This window comes from Xenopus laevis, chromosome 2L (genome assembly GCF_017654675.1).
Source record: "Xenopus laevis strain J_2021 chromosome 2L, Xenopus_laevis_v10.1, whole genome shotgun sequence".
NCBI classification, from domain to species: domain Eukaryota; kingdom Metazoa; phylum Chordata; class Amphibia; order Anura; family Pipidae; genus Xenopus; species Xenopus laevis.
The window spans coordinates 34,969,152-34,990,820 of NC_054373.1; the positions used below are offsets into that span (position 1 = coordinate 34,969,152).

General features: G+C 38.3%; 1 protein-coding gene across 1 annotated transcript in view; it reads left to right on the forward strand.

Moving 5' to 3' along the window:
• The window catches only part of smg6.L (SMG6 nonsense mediated mRNA decay factor L homeolog), a 191,930-nt gene that overhangs the window by 46,141 nt on the left and 124,120 nt on the right, over positions 1 to 21,669 (forward strand). Inside the window, exons 11-12 of the mRNA XM_018246139.2 lie at positions 14,633 to 14,773; positions 16,750 to 16,906. Coding sequence (XP_018101628.1) covers positions 14,633 to 14,773; positions 16,750 to 16,906 — 298 coding nt within the window. The remainder of the gene's footprint in view (positions 1 to 14,632; positions 14,774 to 16,749; positions 16,907 to 21,669) is intronic.

Sequence of the window (21,669 nt, forward strand, 5' to 3'; positions counted from 1 at the left end):
CTTCGGATTCATCTCTATTATTAACATGTGCCGAGCAGCCTTTAAACGTAAACTCTAGTTAAAGGCAAAGTATGCTCTAAATATTAGTGGGGAATTCGTTTGCATTTCTGCACAGAGACGAGCCTTGTGTGTACACAAGAAATGCCAAGGTAAAATGTTCTCTACAGTCAAATGCCAACTCTAAATAACAACCTGATTTTCCTCCTGTTTAAATGCAGGTTCATGGCTTCCAACTTAAATGTATTTTAGTAAAGGCTAAACGCATTGCTTTAAAGCCTCATATTATTTATTTATTTTCCACCAAACATTATAAATTACTTACAATTCATCTATTCATTAAAAGATAGAAGAGGGGCTAAATATCTGCTTTTGTTTTACTTTACTGTAAACTCACCACCCCAACATTCCATAACATGCATCCTCGAAGCTAATAGTGTGTGAGGGGTCCAGAGTTATGTACTAAAACTACAACTGAGATCTTCAAGGTGGAGATCCCTGATTTGAAAGCTTCTGTGTGTACCTTGGATTTGTGCATAGATTTTTGTATTTTCTGCACACAGATTTTCAATCTGGGCCCCACATCAAAATAATTAACTTTTTTTAATTAACTCAATTTAAAAATTTTTTAAGGGGCTGTTCATCTTTAAATTACTTTTAGTACCGGTATGGGACCCTTTATCCAGAAAGCTACAAATCCAGAAAGCCGTCTCATATAGACTCCATTTTACCAAAATAATCCACATTTTTTAAAATATTTCTTTTCTCTGTGTAAAAATAAAACAGTACCTTGTACTTGATACAAACTAAGATATAATTTATCCTTATTGGGGGTAAAACCAGCCTATTGGGTTTATGTAGGAGATTATTTATCAAAGGTCGAATTTCAAATTCATTTCATTCATTTTTTTTTCACTCCAATAAATTTGAATGTACTCACAACTCGAATGGGAGGTTATTTATGAAAAAACTTCTAATATTTGATCAAATATTCCCCACCTGAAAATTTGAATCTCATTCGAATTGAGTCAGGAAGGCAATTCAAACGGTTCAATGGACCTCTGCCATTGACTTGTAAATAAACTCAGCTATTTTAAGGTGGCGAATATTCAAATTAAAAACTGTTGCCATGCTCCATGTTTAAATATCATGTTTCAATTTACATGCAAGTTGGTGCGTCTAAATTCGAATTTGTGAGTTTTGACACATTTCCAAAAAATGTAATTTACATTTCTAATTTACCATTCAAACCTTAATAAATCTGCCCCTGTTTAAATGATTTTCTAGTAGACAAAGTGGACCTCTCACCCAGACACAAAAATCTGTATAATAAAAGTCCTTTTCAAATTAAACATGTTTTAATTTCTATTTTTTATTAAAGCATTCATAGCTATTGTAAGCTCATTTAAAAATCTCAGCTGTCAATCTAATTTTGTCTGCCCCTCCTCTATGCCTTAGGCATAGAGGCGGGGCAGACAATTACTTTCACTTTCCATTCAGCACTTACTAGATGTCACTGCTCTCCACACATTCCCCAGTTCTCTTCACCATTTAATTGTGTAGCGAGTGTATGGGGGTGGACATTGGGTCCCCCATTCTGGTGCACAAACAAGATTCTGAGATGATACAAGGCTTGTCTTAATAACAGTGTCCACAAAATGGCTCCTGCCTGCTTGTTATAATTATGAGTTCCCAGACTGAAGGAAACGAGATTCAAATAATTTATAAAGTGTGATTAAAGTTCATTTTGACTAATGTGATAAAATAGGATTTTGAACAATAGTCGGGTGACGGGTCCCCTTTAAAGTGAAACCCAACTCATTTGGACCATCGTACATAAAGAGCAGAAATGTACAAGGACTAAACTCACACAAATACAAAGCTGATGCTTGAATATCCTCCTTTGGGAAACCAATGGTTGAGAGCCAACACATACGTATATTTCAACATACAGTGTTATTGCGTCACTTTATCTTGACTACAACATCCATATTTCTAAATGTAGAAAGGGGTTCTTCCTGTATTCGGTTCCTGGGGCACAAGGAACTGAAAGAAAAAGATGAGCTCAGATATGTGCTTCTATTCTCACGCAACAGCAATTACCTCTGAAATATGATGTATTTCGCTCAGTGTAACTAGAATTTTTTTCAGATTTTTATATCTACAACTGACCAAGATCCCATCCCACACCCTTCTGGAATACTGATTGTCCTTTTTTATCTGCAGTAGATGTTACCTGTGTATACAGCAGATTTATAGTTATAATACAATTATTTTCTCTCTACACACGCACATAGGTACTCTGTGGATTCTCAACATATAGGTCAGGACCCATTGGTCGCTATTAGGTTTAGGGTGGCTCCTATGATGTTGTTTAAAGTGGACCTGTCACCCAGACATAAAAATCTGTATAATAAAAGTCCTTTTCAAATTAAACATGAAATCCAAATTCTTTTTTTTTATTGATGTATTCATAGCTGTTGTAAACTTGTTTAAAAATCTCAGCTGTCAATGATATTGCCTGCCCCTCCTCTATGCCTAGGCATAGAGGCGGGGCAGGCAATTACTTTCACTTTCCATTCAACACTTACTAGATGTCACTGCTCTTCCCACGTTCCCCCGTTCTCTTTACCATTTAATTCTGTAACCAGTGCATTGGAATGAACACCAGTTCCCTCATTTTGTTGCACAAACAATATTTTGAGATGATACAAAGCTTGTCTTAATAACAGTGTCCACAAAATGGCTCCCCTTTAAAGGGGATCTCCCTTGATTTCGTTTTTTTGCTTCATGAAATAAAAGGTAAATCTCAGCAGCTCCCACCTCCTACATCCTGATTCCATGATCAGGTGGTTGGCACAGAAAACATTTCCTAGCCGCTTCTCTTCCTTGATGTTCAGAGAGATGAATGAAAAACCAAGGGCCTCAGCCCTACTCCTATAATGCATAATTGCTTCACTTTACTGTTTAACTGAACACACATACAGACCTTATGTCACAGTCACATGAAATGGCATATTTCTGGACAGAGGGTTTATTGGGAAAAAGCACACTGGCAAAATTATATTAAAGAAGTGGTTCATCTTTAAATTAACTTTTAGTATGATATAGAGTGGCCAATCCTAAGCAACTTTTCAATTGGTTTCGTTATTTTTTATAGGTATTTGCCTTTTTCTTCTGACTCTCTGCAGCTTTCAAATGGGTGTCACTGACCCCTTCTCAAATGCTCTGTAAAGCTACAAACATATTGTTATTGATAATTTTTATTACTCCGCTTTCTATTCATGTCTCTCCTATTTATATTCCAGTCTATTATGAAAATCACTGCATGGTTGCTAGGGTAATTTGGACCCCAGCTACCAGATTGCTTAATCTTGCCCAATTTACATAAAACTCATACTTCGCTAAAACTCCTACTTACAAACAGAGGCTATTACAGTAATGTACTGTGGTTTGCTTTGCCTTTATTAGGATTAAGCTTTAGTAAACCACCTGCCCAAATCCCCTCTGGCATGTGTTGTCTACTGCAGAGCACAGCAACCTTAAAATAAACATTATGTTAAGACAAACTTCTGTCTTGTTGCATATAATAAGTAAATGTTTCAACTTAAATACAAATTCAACTTAAAGGAAAACTATAGCCCCAAAATGAACACTTAAGAAACAGTTTACATCATATTAAGTGGCATATTAAATATATATTCCAGTTTGGTAAGATTCTTTAAGTAAATATTGTCCTTTTACATCTCTTGCCTTGAGCCACCTTTTTGTGATGGTCTGTGTGCTGCCTCAGAGATCAGCTGACCAGAAATACTACAACTCTAACTGTAACAGAAAGAAGTGTGGAAGCAAAAGACAGAACTCAGTCTGTTAATTGGCTCATGTGACCTAACAAGTTTGGTTTGTTGGTATGTTTGTGTGCACCGTGAATCATACGATCCCAGGGGGCGGACCTTATTTTTTAAAATCGCAATTTTCTATTTATGATGACCCAATTGCATATACTACTAGAAAAGTATATTATTATGATAATGATTTATTTACATGAAGCAGGGTTTTACATATGAGCTGTTTTATGCAATATCTTTTTATAGAGACCTTCATTGTTTGGGGGGTATGGTTTTCCTTTAAAGGGGTTGTTCACTTTTCGATTAACTGTTAGTATGATATAGAGAGTGATATTCTGAGACGATTTGCAATTGGTTTTCATTTTTTATTATTTGTGGTTTCTGCTATTTAGCTTTTTATTCAGCAGCTCTCCAGTTTGCAATGTCGGCAATCTGGTTGCTAGGGTCCAAATTACCCTAGCACGTTCGCACAAAATAAACAGCAAGGGGTAACCCTGCACTTTAATTGCCTTGAGTGCCAGTGTATTTCTACACAATTGTCCTATTTGGGGATTGACGTACCCTCTTACATTGTGCACCAGGCTATCTGAAGAAAAGAGGGAGTGTGCTCAGCTTTACCTTGTTCCAGACCAAATTACCCTAGCAATCATGCATTGATTTAAATAAGAGACTGGGATAAGAATAGGAGAGGTCTGAATAGAAAGATGAATAATAAAAAGTAGCAATAATACTACATTCGTAGCCTTACAGAGCATTTGAGTTTAGAGGGGGTCTGTGACCCCCATTGGAAAAGTTAGGAAGTGTCAGAAGAAGAAGGCAATTGGTTCAAAAACTATAATAATAAAAAAAAAAAAATAAGAATAATGAATTGGCCATTCTATAACATACTAAAATTTAACTTAAAGAACAAACCTACAGACCATATCGCGTGTGTAACCCAGGGACTGCCTGTATAGTTTGTCAAGTCTGTAAAATTTTGGCATTTTTTTTTCTCACTTTCGTTTGGATTCAAGTGGCTCCTGCAAAACGATTGATTATTACATTAGATTTGAGTGACGTTTCTGCTTAACTTTCTGACAACACCTTCAGACTGCTGCACTAAAGTAGATTTAAATAATCAATGTCAAATGTAACCCATTGATAAGTGTTTAAATGAACAAACACGGAACTCTGATCCTCTCCTGCAGGATTTCAATGAAACCCTGGCAGTTGCATTATAGGGTTGGAAGTTCTTCAGATTACATTTAAAACAAACATACTTGTTCATCAGTGAGATTTGCATTGTCAAAGTGTTCGATATCCTATATTCAGTCTATTCTATTGTTTTAGTGGCATATAAATGGAAGCAGCATTTATAGGACTATGGATAAGTGGCACAACTTGCTGCAAGCCCAGCAAAGAAAATAAAGGAGATAAGTTAGAGAATGGTCCCAGCTCAATCTGTCATTATGACATGTTGTCAATAGAAGCAGAAGGCAGTTTAAGAATCATCATCATCCGTTATGACTGGTGGCACCATTTATTTTATTTATTCTGCACCATTTTACCACATTGAAATCAGTGGGAACTGTATATTCGAACTATGAGAACTTGATAATTGATTTTTTTGGTTTTTTTTTGTTTCTTAAAACTCAAAAACGATGTCACTTGTCAAATAGCTGGAAACCAGGCAGAATGCAGGCTTCCGAGACGATAATGCATGTATAGTGACGTTTCTTCAACTGAACTTGATTATTTGAGATATTTCTTAAATACATTCAGATGTGAGAACATCGGTACATGTGTGGGGCCTGGGGTTTTCCGGATAACCGATTGTTCCATAATTTGGATCTTCATACCTAGTCTACTAGAAAATCATGTAAACATTTAAAGTGGACCTGTCACCCAGAAACAAAAAGCTGTATAATAAAAGTCCTTTTCAAATGAAACATGAAATCCAATTTCTAGTTTTTATTTAAGCATTTATAGCTGCTGTAAGCTCATTTAAAAATCTCAGCTGTCAAACAAATATTGTCTGCCCCTCCTCTATGCCTTAGGCATAGAGGCGGGGCAGACAATTACTTTCACTTTCCATTCAGCACTTCCTGGATGTCACTGCTCCCCACACTTTCCCCTGTTCTCTTCACCTTTTAATTGTGTAGCGAGTGTATGGGGATGGACATCCGGTCCCCCATTCTGCTACACAAACGAGATTCTGAGATGATGCAATGCTTTTATTAGTAACAGTGTCCGCAAAATGGCTGCTGCCTGCTTGCTATAATTATGAATTTCCAGACTGAAGGAAACCAGATTAAAATAATTAATATAGTGTAATTAAAGTTCATTTTACTTGACTAATGTGATAAAATAGGATTTGGAATATTTTTTTTTGGGTGATGGGTCCCCTTTAATAAACCCAATGGGCTGCTTTTGCTTCCAATAAGGATTGATCATATCTGTTTTAATCAAGTACAAGGTACTGTTTTATTATTACAGAGAAAAAGGAAACATTTTTTTAAAAAATTGTCTTATTTGCATAAAATGGAGTCAAAGGAAGGCCGGCATTCCGTAATTCAGAGCTTTCTGGATAACTGATCCCATACCTGTACAGGTAAAAGAGAGACTAATCAAGATCAGCGCCGCTAATTCGCACAACATGATTTTTTTTTATAAATGTGCCTCTGACACACTATCCCTCTTTCTATCAAGTTGGACTTGGAACTTCATGTTCTACATGTATGTGCCGTTTAAGTCCTTACAGACGAGCACCAATGCTTTTGGACATGTAACTCGATAAGTACACTTCATTCATCCTCTTCTTAATTAGTCTCATTGTGGCTGTTTCTCATATTCTAGACTTTCCCCCTTGTTTTATTAGCGCATATTTGCCACGTGCATGTCTGGTTTCTGTACCCTTTGTTTAAAAACTCTTTTCTCTGTGCCATTCCAGCATATCCCTCTTTCCAGATCATGCCAGACACTCCTGTGACACATTGCTGTGATTGCCTGCAGTCACTAAGAGGCTGTGTGTTTCTGGCCACAGTCACTAGTATTAGGTGGTCGGCTGTGAATGACCCAGTGCCTACAGCACCATCTGCAATTGCACTTGGTTCCTCTGGGGCAGGTTTGGTGCTGGCTGCAGGACCAGGTCATTAACTTTTATTCTTCTCATGCGCTCTAGACATGTTGCCGCTTTATGATGTCATGAGGGATTCCTTAGAACTGCAGCTGCTTCCTGCTGACGTCAGGGTAGCAATCGAGCTGCTTCTACGTTCCCAGCAAACAAATGAAGTGCTGAACTTATAATGACTTCCACAGGGAGTGAGCAAGAGCCGGCAATCAGGCAGGGGGGTCGCCAAGAATAGGCTTCATTTGAATTCTCTGTACCCCTGCTATATGCCTCTAACAAATTTGCCATGTAAAGGGATTCTTTCATAATTTTAATGTTGTTTTTATTTCTAAATTACACTGTTTACACTGCAAATAATTCACTCGACAATATAAAATTTAATTCCTGAACCAGCAAGTGTATTTTTTTAGCTGTAATATTGGTGTTTAAAGGAGTAGGAAAGTCGTCTTGCACTTGGGGTTGCCAAATGTTAGGCACCCCCAAGTGATTGTATTTACTTACCTGAAACCCTGGGCCGGTGCTCCTATCCGCAAAAAACGGCAACGGCCAAAAGTTCTTCCAGTGAGCACCACGGAGCGATCCTCATCCGGCTTCTTCTTTCTAGAAATTTCCCAGGACAGTTGCATGCACAGTAAAACGAAAAAGAAGACTTTTTAGGTAAAGTTTGGCTTTTCGTTTTACTGCGCAGCCGCGCGAAGAAAGAAGTCCACAAAAGAGGATCGCTCAGTGGTGCTCACTGGTATAGTATAACCCTGGGTAAAAGCACCAGACTGGGGTTTCATGTAAGTAAATACAATCAATTGGGATTGTGTCTAACATTTGTCACCCCCAAGTGCAAGAAGACTTTCCTTCTCCTTTTAAAGGGCATGCAAAGACAAAAAAATTTCCCATTTTAATGAAAAAGAAACCTATCTTCAATATACTTTTAATTAAAAAAATGTGTAACGTTTTTATAAGAAACCTGACTGTGTGCAGTGAAATTCTCCCTTCATTTACTGCTGTGGATAGGAATTGTCAGATGGTCCCCAACTGCTGAGCAGGGAAACAATCATACTTATGAACGGCAGGGGGAGCCCCCGCCTTACTTCCCAGCCATGCAGAACTCAAGCAGCTTTGTTTATGATGATCCCTAAGCAGCCCAGACCACACTGAGCATGTGCACAGTCTTAGTCTTGCAAAGATGTTTAACAAAGTTATAAGATGGTGACCCCTTGTAGCCAACTTTGAAAGCATAAATTATTTGTTTGATTAGGCTTATGGTGCAGTAAGTTCATGATTATATTTAGTATACAAAATACAGCATTTCTAGCCGTATTCTATTTTAGACTTTACATGCCCTTTAAGCAGCCATTTCAGGTAATTTTGCCTGGTCATGTGCTTTCAGAAAGAGCCTGCACTTTTGGATGGAACAGCTTTCTGGCAGGCTGTTGTTTCTCCTTCTTAATGTAACTGAATGTGTCGCATAGGTACCTGGATTTTATTATTGTTCTTAGATCTACCAGGGAGCTGTTATCTTGTATTAGGGAGCTGCTATCTGGTTATCTTCCCATTGTTTTTGTTAGGCTGCTGGGGGGAAGGGAGGGGTGAGATATCACTCCAACTTTCAGTACAGCATTAAAGAGTGACTGAAGTTTATCAGAGCACAAGTCACATGACTGGGGCAGCTGGGAAACTGACAATGTCAGATTTCAAACTTTAGTGTAAAAAATCAGCTTTTTTGAGAAACTGATTTCAGTGCAGAATTCTGCTGGAGCAGCGCTATTAACTGATGTGTTTTGAAAAAAAAAACGTTTTCACATGACGGTGTCCCTTTAACTGCTCAGAGCCCAGAGGAGTGAGCCAATGTAAGAGAGAATAGAGCACATCTCAAGGAGCCATAATAGAATGATTCTACAGGGGTGTCTCTTTTAGCCGGTCACTATGAGACTGGCATTATTTGGTGGTTAGTCTATTCCTGCGCTGTGCCCGGAGGATGTGAAGGCTGCGTTATATCTCCCTCCCGCTGTCCTACATGTGCATGCTGTGGTTTTTGGTACACGGGTTGTTTGCCGGCTCCACCTTTATCATGCAGCTGTCGGTATAAACCAACTGTCTGCTTTTGTGTGTGTGTCAGACAGACGGGTCCCGGGCTGCCCACTTCCTTTGGATTCTGGTGGGATTTGCTGCCAGGGCTGTGTCTGGATATGAACTGATTCATACATGAGTGTGTCTGAGAGATAAAGAACAGCTAATAGGTTTCAGGTGCCGTTAGGTGAGCAACGTCTGCCCTTTCCCACACTGGGTGCTGTCCAGCATCGGTGCCAATGGATTCTCAGAAGCAAAGCTCATTCTTAGTGTCCCAGACATGTACAGTATGTGAATGCTTGCAGGCTTGTTAATCTTTGCATATATTGCTAGATATCTTGTGTACAGCGCTAGGCTTCTATTGACTTCCTTCCGCACTTCGTATACTGATCCCTAAGGATCTCACATGCCTGTCCTCTTCATAACCTTTGTCTTATCACTTTATTTTTCCAGAACTGCTGTTTTTTTTCTATCTCTATCCTGTGGCTCTACACTTAATTTTCCACATTTGTCTTTGTCAAATTGCAGTTAATATTTAGCTGCACTATACAGAAAGGGAAAGAGTGTTCTGCACTTCCACTATCCCTAGTAATACCCACAGTTTCCTTTATTTGTGATGACCAACCCGCTGCCAACCTAGTTAGTTTGCACTACAGCATCCCCTGACAGTCTGTATATTCTGCTTTAGCAGCAGATGGAATACGGACTACTGGGCACTCCTACTTTACATCTTTTTTTCTTTCATATTCATGGACATCGGCATAGTAGGCCAATTCCTCTACTTCCCTGCATTTGAAAGGCAGCCATTTAGCAATTTTACTCTATTTCTCCAGTTGGATCCAGTTTCTTAGGTTTATTACATTTCCTCTTTGTTTTAGTCGACTAGCTGCATTTTTTAGGGAAAAATAAAACTTAACAGGACAAAAATTGTGATATGAATGGTTGGCACTGGATTTTGTAGCAGTATAGTTCTATTTTGAGAACTTTTAGGAAGTGCTTTCTAATTTAAATTTTCTTTTGTACCTTGCTTCTCCATATTTCTTTTGTATACCTGGGGTTTGCACAGGACACCATTATTAATCCCTCTAGGGGTCCCCAATTATTAGACAGTTGGTCAGCTGGGTGATGGCCCTGGCAACAAGTAAAGTGGCACCCCAATGAAAAAAATAGAAAAAACATGCAAGCAAGGTCACTCCCTGATATACCCCAGACAATCCTATTCATGAAAAACTTTGCCCATAATCCACACATTCAAGAATTGAATTCCATGGAGCCTTCTCAGCCATGGTGCCCCCTGACTTTAAATTAGGGATGCACCGAATCCAGGATTCTGTTCGGGATTCGGCCGAATCCTTCTGCCCGACCAAACCGAATCCTAATTTGCTAATGCAAATTAGGGGCGGGGAAGGAAATCGCGTGACTTTTTGTCACAAAACAAGAAAGTAAAAAATGTTTTCCCCTTCCCATCCCTAATTTTCATATACAAATTATGATTCGGTTCGGTATTTGGCCGAATCTTTTGCGAAGGATTCAGCGTTCGGCCAAATCCAAAATAGTGTTTTAAATCTCCCCTCTATCCTTCTGATTATGGCCCTGGGTTCAAGTTAGTTAAAGAACTTCACTGTACGTATGTTATAGAATAACTAATTATCAGCTTTTTTTTTTTTTTTTTTTTTTTTTTTACAATAGTTTTTTTATGATGAAACTCTTCTGTCTCATTCTAGCTTTAAAATAGGAGCATTGAACCATGAAATTATAGTTTTGTGAGCCTAAAAGTGTATTATTATTACTCTTTAATCCTTTCTATTCAAACCCTCTGCTATTCTAGTCTCTCATTTAAACTGCCACTTGGTTGCTAAGCTTAATTGGACCCTAACAACTGGTCAGCTGCTCCAAATTGGAGAGCTACTAAATATTTCAAAAACCCCACAAAATGGACAAAATATCAGTCTGCATAATACTACAAATTAACTATAATACGTTAATTTGTTCACCTTCAAAGACTTCAGTTCAGTTGTTTTCAGATAGTTCACCAGAAATAAAAATGACTTTTTATTTTCTATTTCTGAAGTCTAAAGTTTAATTTTTCACCGTCTTGTGACTTTCTAAAGGGTGATCACCAATAGTGATGGGCAAATAAATTCGGCAGACGCGAATTGGCAGCGTATTTCTGCGTTTGGCCGCCGGCAAATAAATTCTTCGTAAATTTCTGGACACTCATCAGTAAAGTAGCTTGCAACAAAACCGTCACGCGTCAACATTATTCGGACGCCCATTGACTTTAACGACGGCGTAAATTTTTCGCAAATTTTGCTCCGTTTCACCAATTTTTCAGGAAATTCACAAATTTTTCTCCAATCACTAGTCACCAACTCAGCAAAATGTTGATACATTTCTCAGCAGTATCTCTGGAGTATTAGCAACTATTGTATTAATTCTAACAGCTACCTTTAATGAAACTCCGTAATAATGAGTGGGCCGACAAGAAACCAGTCGGATGGAGCGGGTTCGGGTCGACTTCAGCCCAAAGTTTTGCGGACCTCACGGGTATATAAAATGGAGCACATCCAGTAGAAGTGGGACACTGAGGTCTGCAAACTTTGAGCTGAAGTCGACCCGAACCCGCTCCATCCGACTGGTTTCTGGGCGGCCCACTCATTATTACGGAGTTTCATTAAAGGTAGCTGTTAGAATTAATACAATAGTTGCTAATACTCCAGAGATACTGCTGAGAAATGTATCAACTAATGTAGCAAATTGTTACAGTTCAGAAATTGCACCTGAATTACTGAGCTGCCAGACTGAAACACCAGAGACAGGAACATTTAACTTTAGACTTCAATTTTGGAAAAATTGTAAAAAAAATAATAAAAGCAATTGAAAAAAGTCTGTATTTCTGGTGAACAATCTGAAAACTGAACTGAATAAAAGTGTTTGGAAGCGAACAACCCCTTTAAAGGGCAGATAACCTTATAAATAAAAATACTGTAATTTTTTAGGAAAAATTTAACTTTGAATTCTATCAACAGCATTTCCTTCTTTATAGCACTCGCTATCAAACAAAAATGGTGTTAAGGCAGGGGGTGCTATATTGATTCTATAGCTCCAGTGTAAATGTAAACTAGCATGTTTTCTGGTTGTTATTATCACATAATCAGTCATTAGCTTAATTAGTCTAAGAATTTGTCTTCTGCAGGAGATCAGACTTATTGGGGGGAGAGTGCTTGGGTGTGCACCATAAGGGCAGAGACACACGATCAGATTCGGGGAGATTAGTCGCCCAGCTACAAATCTCATCCTTCGGGGCGACTAATTCGCAATCCATGCGCTTCTTTTTGCGAGGTTGCCTCGATAGGAAACTTCGGGAGCGATTTTGGAAAACGAAGCGCTCCGAGTCTTGCCGGCAATTTATATTCTAGCTGGCAGGAGTTTAGTCTCCCCGAAGAAGAGGTGATTTATCGCCGAGCGACTAAATCTCCCCGAATCTGAGCGTGTGTCTCTGCCCTTAGACTCAACTGGACAGATTTGACCTGGGCAGTCACCCTTAGCAACCAACCAGAGTTTAGCTTTTTTTTTTTTTTCAGCCAGGTAGAAAAATGAAAGCCAGAAAAATGTTGTCTATAAGTTCCTTTTCTCAGTGCCTGACTCTCCTCCACTTTTTAGCATGCTGTACTCTTGCCTTTCCTTTGATATTCTTGTGCTGTTCCCATAGTGCACCTAGTGCTTCATCCCACCAGATACGCTGCAGGTGACTTTAGCCTTCTAGCTAACCACCCATACACTGGTTTATAATTCCCAAGTCTACTGACTTGCTGGAGCTGTGAACCAGTCGGTGCCTCTCTCCCTTTTCCTTCCATTGTCTGATTTGCCATTTCCGCTTGCTGTATTATTTCTGAGAGCTGTTCTGCCTGTACCTTTTGCAGACTCACTGGCAAGGGGACGTGTTTATCCCTTTTCCTGGAGATTATCTGTGCAAGCGCTCTTTGACAGTTACAATAACAAGGGCCGTGTGTTCTGTTTCCCAGAGAAAGGGCCCTCTCTGCTGAAAGATCTATAGCACTAATTAGAAATACATAGCATCCGGCCACATGGCAGCTTTCTCCTCACCGCCCGCTTCCTGCTTTTAGACAACTTTGACGACAGTTGGTTTATGTTTTCCATGAATATAATGTTCGCTGAGAAACAAGAGAATGTGCCGTAGATCAGTGAGAAGAGTTGATAATTTATGACCTTCCCAGGTCCAGGTAGATTTACAGCAAGTAAAAATATAACGTAACAGTGATGTGAACTGCCTGCATCCCAGGGCAAACATGTATTAAAGTATCAATAGCTGCATTCTTCATTCCTTTCATTGCACAATGTATACACACACATTTCCTATGGGTTTCCTTAAATAACATGGATAATATGTACAAAAGGACTGACTTCATCTTCTGTCTATTGCCTGTAAACAGGAAAATGTCTAATTTCAGTATCTGGCTTACAATAATCCATTTCCGTTAGCATATTATTTGCTCAGTGCACTGTACAACTGTGGGTTACAGTTAGCCATACATTGTGAAGCCAGAAGCAGCTATCTGAATCTGATTGGATAACAGAGCAAAGTAGTAGGGTAAAATATGCCGCATAAAGAACATTTGTGGTTTTATTATATTTATAAACAACCCTACCCTCAAGAACCTCTGTACTGTTGGAGAACACAAGATTTCAAACCTCTGATTGGCAGAGGCTGCTGAAATACAACTCCAAGCACTGAGTAGTTCAGCAGCATCTGCAGGGCCCCTGAGTGCCCAGGACTATTTGTGGGTAGAGAAAGGCAGATGTTTTTGGGGTAATGTAGCAAAAACTTTACCCACGTCTAGTAGAAAAGTGCAACCAATAAGGTGTGTCTTTTCAAACAGCTGACCAGTAAATGTTATTATTTTTTTCTCCCATTGAAAGAAATGGTAAAATTGAGAAAGATACATATGGGCGTATACAGAATCCACCAAAAGAGAGCCTAATCTTAATTTGCATATGCAAATGAGCACAGTTTTGCAAGATAATTGCCGTAAATGAAAGCCGACTACATTTGGTCACATTATATTTAATGTTCAGATTCAGTCCGGCCAGTCACTCCGTATTCGGTCAGTTCTTATAAGAGGCTAGGAATCCATTGAATCCTTAACCAAATCTGTTGTCTTATTCTGTCTCTTGAAACAAGCACGCAGAAGTCCATTTTTTCTTGTCCTGTTAATCAGCTACTACATTTTTTTTCAGGAGTCAGAACTAGCAGTAAAAAAAGAAAAAATACTGCCTGATGATGAAACTGCATTTAACTACAATTGCTTTCACAAATAACTTTAAAACCATTGGAAATATTTCATGTATATTGGAAAGTTGCTTAGAATGCTATTTTCTTTCATTATGCAAAGAAATAGTATGGCCCTTTATACTGTATACAATCAACTGTTGTTGATTGTATACAGTATGTAAATGTGAAGACAGTGGTTTTTCACAGTTGTACAATATCTACTGTATATCCCAATATGCGCCATGTCCTATGTGACTACATACGATACTGACATAGCCTATTTATATTGTATACTAATTTAGTTGCCTTGTTTCCCTACAGATTGCCAAGCAGAGGACTATCGTTCTGTAATGCAAGAGCAAGCCACCTCTCTGGGTCTTTCTATGTTTTCCCTGCTGGTGTCCAGATGCATTCAGCTGCTAAAAGTGCTAAAAAAGGCCCAGCATAGTGCAAAAGGAAAAGGTAAGGGTTACACTGCTGACATCCCATGCATCAAAAGTAGTGGCTGCCCAGTAAATTATCATGGTGCTTCTATCTTTCATTTATCTCTGTGTGCAGCAGCCATAGCTTACAGTAATGGGCATATGCAGCTCAGCATTTCTTCAGCAACAACTGCATATAACTGGGGTAATGCTGCCTGCAGAAATATTGGTTTACTCTCCAAAAAACTGTTGGATAACAGATGATTTCCTTTTAGGTGAATGACAGGCATCACAGAATGGTATTGGGTGTTTCTCAGCTATAAATATGCCAGCACAGAAACTATACCTGTGTCACAGGGTTCCAGACTGAAAATGCAGTAGTAATAAAAATAATTGGTTTAAAATAGCATCTCAGATTACTGTAGTCTGAAAGCCCTATATTATTGCTAGAATTGTAACCTTAAAGCATGAAAACACTGTTTTAGAGATAGATAGAAGGCCTAACCTTTAATTTGCACTTACCTACACAAGCGCACACGAGAGACTTTTCAGAATTTAAGTAAATCATATTTTTCCATATTGTTGTGTTTAATGCATGGCATGGTAATAACATAGACATATTTACAGGAATTTTTGCTTTTCTTTCACTGCTCGTACATAAGTGATACATTGGGAAAAGATATGGCATCTGTTACGCAGAAACCCAATATGCTGAAAGCTCTAAAACACTCTTCAATTTTAAGCAAACAGTCGCAGGCATGGGACCGGTTATCCAGAATGCACAGAACTTGGGGTTTTCCAGATAAGGAATCTTTCTGTAATTTGGATCCCCTTACTTTGTCTAATACAAAATAATTTAAACATAAACACAATAGGATTGTTTTACCTTCAATAAGGATTCATTATTTCTTAGTTGAGGTTAAGAACAAGATACTGTTTTATTATTACAGAGAAAAGGGAAATATATTTTTAAAAAATGTAATTATTTGTTTAAAATGGACTTCCTGTAATTCTGAGCTTTCTGGATAATGGGTTTCTGCATAACAGATCCCATGCCTGTATTTTTTTTAAGGATGTACTGTTCCCCAGTAATTCTAAGACATTGCCTGGTATCAAAACCATCCCGTTGGGTATTATTTATATTATACCTTTTTAAAGGATGACCGAAACGTTGGAAAACTGATGTGTATTTAGATAAAAATCAACAATTTCACAAAGGGAGTGCTGCTAAGGGAGTCTAAGCATTGACCGGGCACCCCGAAGATTACCACAGAGTGCGGACACTTAACAGAACTTTGTTGACCTGTTCTCCAGAGTGCTTGGGGCCTGGGGTTTTCTGGATAATGGATATTTCTGTAATTTGGATCTTCATACCTTACGTTAGCCTGGTTTTGCTTGTTATAATTAATAATAATTAATTATGTCTTAGTTTGGATCAAGTACAAGGTGCTGTTTTATTATTACAGAGAAAAAGGAAACCATTTTTAAAAATTTGGATTATTTTGATAAAATGGAGTCTATGAAAGATGGCCATTCCATTATACTGAGATTTCTGGATAATGGGTTTCCGGATAGCGGATCCCATACCTATATAGAGAGAATACAGGACAAAATGCAGGAAGATTAAATGTTTATATGTGGAACTAAGTTAAGTTAATATAAATCACAGAAAGACCCGTAATAATGGGTTTCATACCTGTATCTGGGAATCAAGATATGCACTAAGGTGGACTTTGCTATGAAACGTTTTGTTTTTTTAACCAGTGACGTAACTACCATTCAGGAGTTCTGGGAGATGGGAAGCATGGAACATAATACTGTTGAAAGTTTTTAGACACAGCTCCTTCTGAAACTTCTCTGCCCACTGCAAAAAGTGATGGGGCATGGGTGGGTGGTGTTATTGTAGACTTAACTGTCTGAGGGCTCCTCCACTTTCCAGGAATATTCTTTTGCAGGGTTCCTGGGCTGCTTATGCTACACCTCTTTTAATTACTCTTTTTATGTATTATCCTTCAGGGCAAACTATGGAGGAGGAAGAAGATGATATTAAAGTTTCCTCATTCTTGCCTGATTTAAAGGAGCTACTTCCCAGTGTAAAAGTATGGTCAGACTGGATGCTGGGCCATCCTGAGACATGGAACCCTCCACCCAACTCACTCCCTGACCTCAAAGAGTAGGTGTCTTTACTTTCTATCCTATTGCTTTCATGCACAGTGAATGTTACACCATCATTAAAACCAAAAAGCAAAAATTATCTATTTTCATTGACATACCTGTACTAGTCTGTCAAATGGATGCAGAGCTGTATTCTTGTGCTTACTGGTATGAAACAACATATATGCAGTCACTGATCTGTTCTTTTTACAGTTCCCTGACCATAACCTAATGGAACACAAAGTATTTTCTCCATCAGCTTTTTGCAAATTTAGTAGAGGTATGGGACCTTTTAACCAGAATGTTTGGGACCTGACGCTTTCTGGATAACTGCTATTTCCGTAAATGAGATCTTCATACTACAAAATCATGTAAATATACAATAAACCCAATAGGCTGATTTTCCTTCCAATAAGGATTAATTATATCTTAGTTGGGATCAAGTACAAGGTACTGTTTTATTATTGCAGAGAAAAATAAAATCATTTTTTAAAATGTGGATGATTTGCTTAAAATGGAGTCTCTCTGGATAACGGGTTTCCAGATAACTGATCCCATACCTGTACATAACACATGCATTTGACTAGTTGACGGACGGCATATGTGGTGACAGGCAATACTTTTGTGGAGAAAATATCTGATGTACCATGAGCTTCAGGTTTTTTAGTGGTTATCCTCACTAGTATTATTGGAAGTTACAATTGCATAGTTCTTTAGATAAGTCCCTCTACTCCTGGTCGAATCTTACATTTTTTTTATTTCACTAATGATATAACTGCAGAGGTAAATTTGTAAACCATCATACACCCATATGATGCATTAGTTGTCCCTTCAACTGGGGCAAGTAAATATACCTTTAGGGTCAGACCACACGAGCAGATTCGGGGGGATTAGTCGCCCCAGCGACAAATCTCCTCTTCTTCCGGGGAGACAATCTCCCCGAACTGCCTGCCCTCCGCTGGCTAAAATGAAAATCGCCTGGGAGAAGGCACACGCGGCACTTCGTTTTCCGAAGTCGACCGAAGCTGCCTCTTCATCAAACTTCGGGTGACTTTGGAAAATGAAGCACCACGTGTGCCTTCCCCCAGGTGATTTTCATTTCAGCCGGCGGAGGGCAGAGGGAAGGTAGTTCATGGAGATTGTCGCCCCAAAGAAGAGGAGATTTGTCGCTGGGGCGTCTAATCTCCCCGAATCTGCTCGTGTGGCCAGACCCTTAAGCTCCCCATAGACGTGACGATTCTTCTTGCCGAACGCCCGATTTTAGGGAAGCCCGACCAATCCTTCGAAATTATCGTGCGGTTAGTGAGATTCGAACGATCGTACATCTTATGATTTTTCGGCCAACATCTATCAGGAAATTGATCGGCCAGGTCAAAAAATCTTTGTCGGTCCCAGTGCAATCTATCTATGTTTGCAGGGCCAAGCAGGCAGCTCCCCTTTGTTTTCCTGGCAAATTGGTCTTTTTAGTTGATGGTAAATTCGTACGATCGTTCTGAGAAGATCGTGGTCTCACGATGTGGATCTGATCTTTTAAAAATCTCAACATCTATGGCCAGCTTAAGTCCTTGTGTTATCTAATTTCCAATAGATAACACAAAGATAAAAAATGAAGATCTAAATTCCTTTAAAGCGGTGGTTCACCTTTAGGGTAAGGACACATGAGGAGATTCAGGGAGATTTTGTCGCCTGGCTACTAATCTCCTTGTCTTTTGAGCAACTATCTCCCTGAACTGCCTCAGCGTTTTTCCCCATAGGCTACAATGAAAAGTTGCCTGCGTTAATGCACACACGGCGATGCGTTTTCAATAGTTGCCTGAAATTGCCTCACTGAGGCAACTTTGGGCAACTATTGAAAACGCATCACCGTGTGTGCATTAGCGCAGGCAACTTTTCATTGTAGCCTATGGGGAAAAACGCTGAGGCAGTTCAGGGAGATAGTTGCTCAAAAGACAAGGAGATTAGTAGCCAGGCGACAAAATCTCCCTGAATCTCCTCGTGTGTCCTTACCCTTAGCTTAACTTTTAGTATGTTATAGAGTGGCCAATTCTAAGCAACTTTTCGAATGGTCTTCATTGTTTATTTTTTATAGTTTTTTAATGTTTTGTCTTTTTCTTCCAAAGGGTTCAAATGTATATCTATTCAGGTCTCTCCTATTCATATTTCAGTCTCTTATTCAAATCAATGCATGGTTGCTAGGGGGATTTGGACCCTAGCAACTAGCTGCTGAATAAAAAACTAAATAACTCAAAAACCACAAATAATGAAAAAAATGAAAACCAATTGCAAATTGTCTCAGAATATCACTTTCTACGTCATGTTAAAAGTTAACCCAAAGGTGAACAACCCCTTTAAGATGACTTCCCTTACCTTAACCCTACCTTGAATTCACCATTCAGATACACCGTCAGTGACTGAACTGTTATTGGTTACGTTATTCTATGGGTGATATATTTCTGCCACATGTTTCCTCTTACTATGTGACTTCATATTACCCCCTAAAATATATTCGCAGTTTCCCTATTTCACTGCATAAATAAACCATTCAGTCAGCGCAGTCCCTTTCCTGATGAATTCTCTGACAGCCAGGCTATACATCCCCGTTTACATTTTGATAAGATCAAGTCTTGCAGCTGTTCCATAGGTTCCCCACAACTAAACCCCCTTTATCACATCCACAGTCATTAGAACGGCAATCTCGCCTGACTTACTTGGCAGTGTGGGATGTTTTGTTTAAGTCTGTAGAAAAACATTTGTTCACATTTAGCATCTCTGCTCAGTGTTTTAGTGCAGTATAATTACTAGAATCCATTATTAGTAAGGTCTTGTTCAGCAAAAGATGGATTTCCTCGTTATTCACTCAGAGCTGTCTTGTACTGTTGCATGGGGCAGTTCCTTAACAGGGAAACATCACCCAAAATACTTTCAAATTTATTAGCTTAATGTAATATTTAGGCATTCCTTTGGCCTTACATTTTGTTCTGTATTACATCAATATTCAGCCTCTACTCAAAGTGACTATTTAAAATTGCTGGTAAATGTTGGATTATAAAAGGAAAAACTCTTCCCCTCATGTCCTGTCCAGCATTAATTAATCATCTCTGTTTATCAAGTAAAGGCTTGAAAACAATTGTTTTCTCTCACTAATATCTCTGCTTATAATACACCAATGCCCAAATCATATTTGAACTTAAAATGAAACGTTACTGCTCTAAAGCCCCCCAGCATTTACTGACAGCCAAGTCAGGTTGGCCGTAGAGCAGAACCTCGAAGGATTAGGGGCAATCTGGTATAACTCAAGATCACGTAGAAACATTAAAAAAATAAAAAATAAATATATATATATATATATATATATATATATATATATATATATATATATATATATATATATATATATATATATATATATATATATATATATATATATATATATATATATATATATATATATATATACACACACACACACACACCGGTATATAAGAATTGAATAAAGGCTGTTGCACAACAGGGTCTTGCAAAAAAAAAAAATGATTATTTGTTATTTAACAAATCTGCGTTTCGACCCTCACTGGGGGCCTTTGTCAAGAGTGAGGGTCGAAACATCGATTTGTTAAATAATAATCTTTTTTTTTTTTTGCAAGACCCTGTTGTGCAACAGCCTTTATTCAATTTTTATACATATATTCTGTTAGCACCAGGGCAATAACCCAGATAAGTGAGTAGTTTGTTTATATATATTTATATATATATATATATATATATATATATATATATATATATATATATATATATATATATATACATATATCCAAAAAGCAATGCCTGTGTGCTGGTTACATGTATCAATAGTAATAAGCAAAAGAGAAACTGCACCAACAGGTCTTTATACAAAAATAGAATTTTTTTTTATATATATATATACACATACATATACACACAGTGCTGCAATTGGGGAGGGATGCCATCGCTACACTTCTTTATTGCTGTGAAATAGCATCCCCTCAGTGGGGCTGCAATAGTTTTGAATCCCAGAACTTTCGTTTGCTCCTCTCCACTTCTGCATGCAAATACAATGCAGAGGTAAAATATAAATTGTAACAAATCATTCGATTTAGTTGACTCTGTGCTGCTGCTGTTACTTTTTTCACTTTAAATTGTAACCAATAATTATACAGATATGGGATATGTTATTTGGAAACCCGCTATCCAGAATGCTCCGAATTACGGAATGGCCCTCTCCCATAGACTCCATTTTATCCAAATAGTCCAAATTTTAAAAAACTATTTTATTTTTCTCTGTAATGATAAAACAGTACCTTGGACTTGATCCAAACTAAGATATTATCAATTCTTATTGGAAGCAAAACCAGCCTATTGGGTTTATTTAATGTTTAAAGGAGTTTCTAGTAGAGTTAAGGTATGGAGATCCAAAATTACGGAAATATCCGTTATCCGGAAGACCCCAGGTTCCGAGCATTCTGGATAACAGGTCCCATACCTGTATTTAGTTTATTCTGCATACTTTGTTTTTTAAACAACATCAAGTGTGCTTCTTAACATGTGCATCCTATGGAGTTTGTTGCAGTTTTGCTTTAATTCTCACATATTTCCATTAGGAATGCACTGAATCCAGGATTCGGTTCGGGATTCTGCCAGGATTTGGACTTTTTCAGCAGGATTTGGATTCGGCCAAATCCTTCTGCCAGGCTGAACCAAATACTAATTTGCATATGCAAATTAGGGGTGGGGAGGGAAATTGCGTGACTTGTCACAAAACAA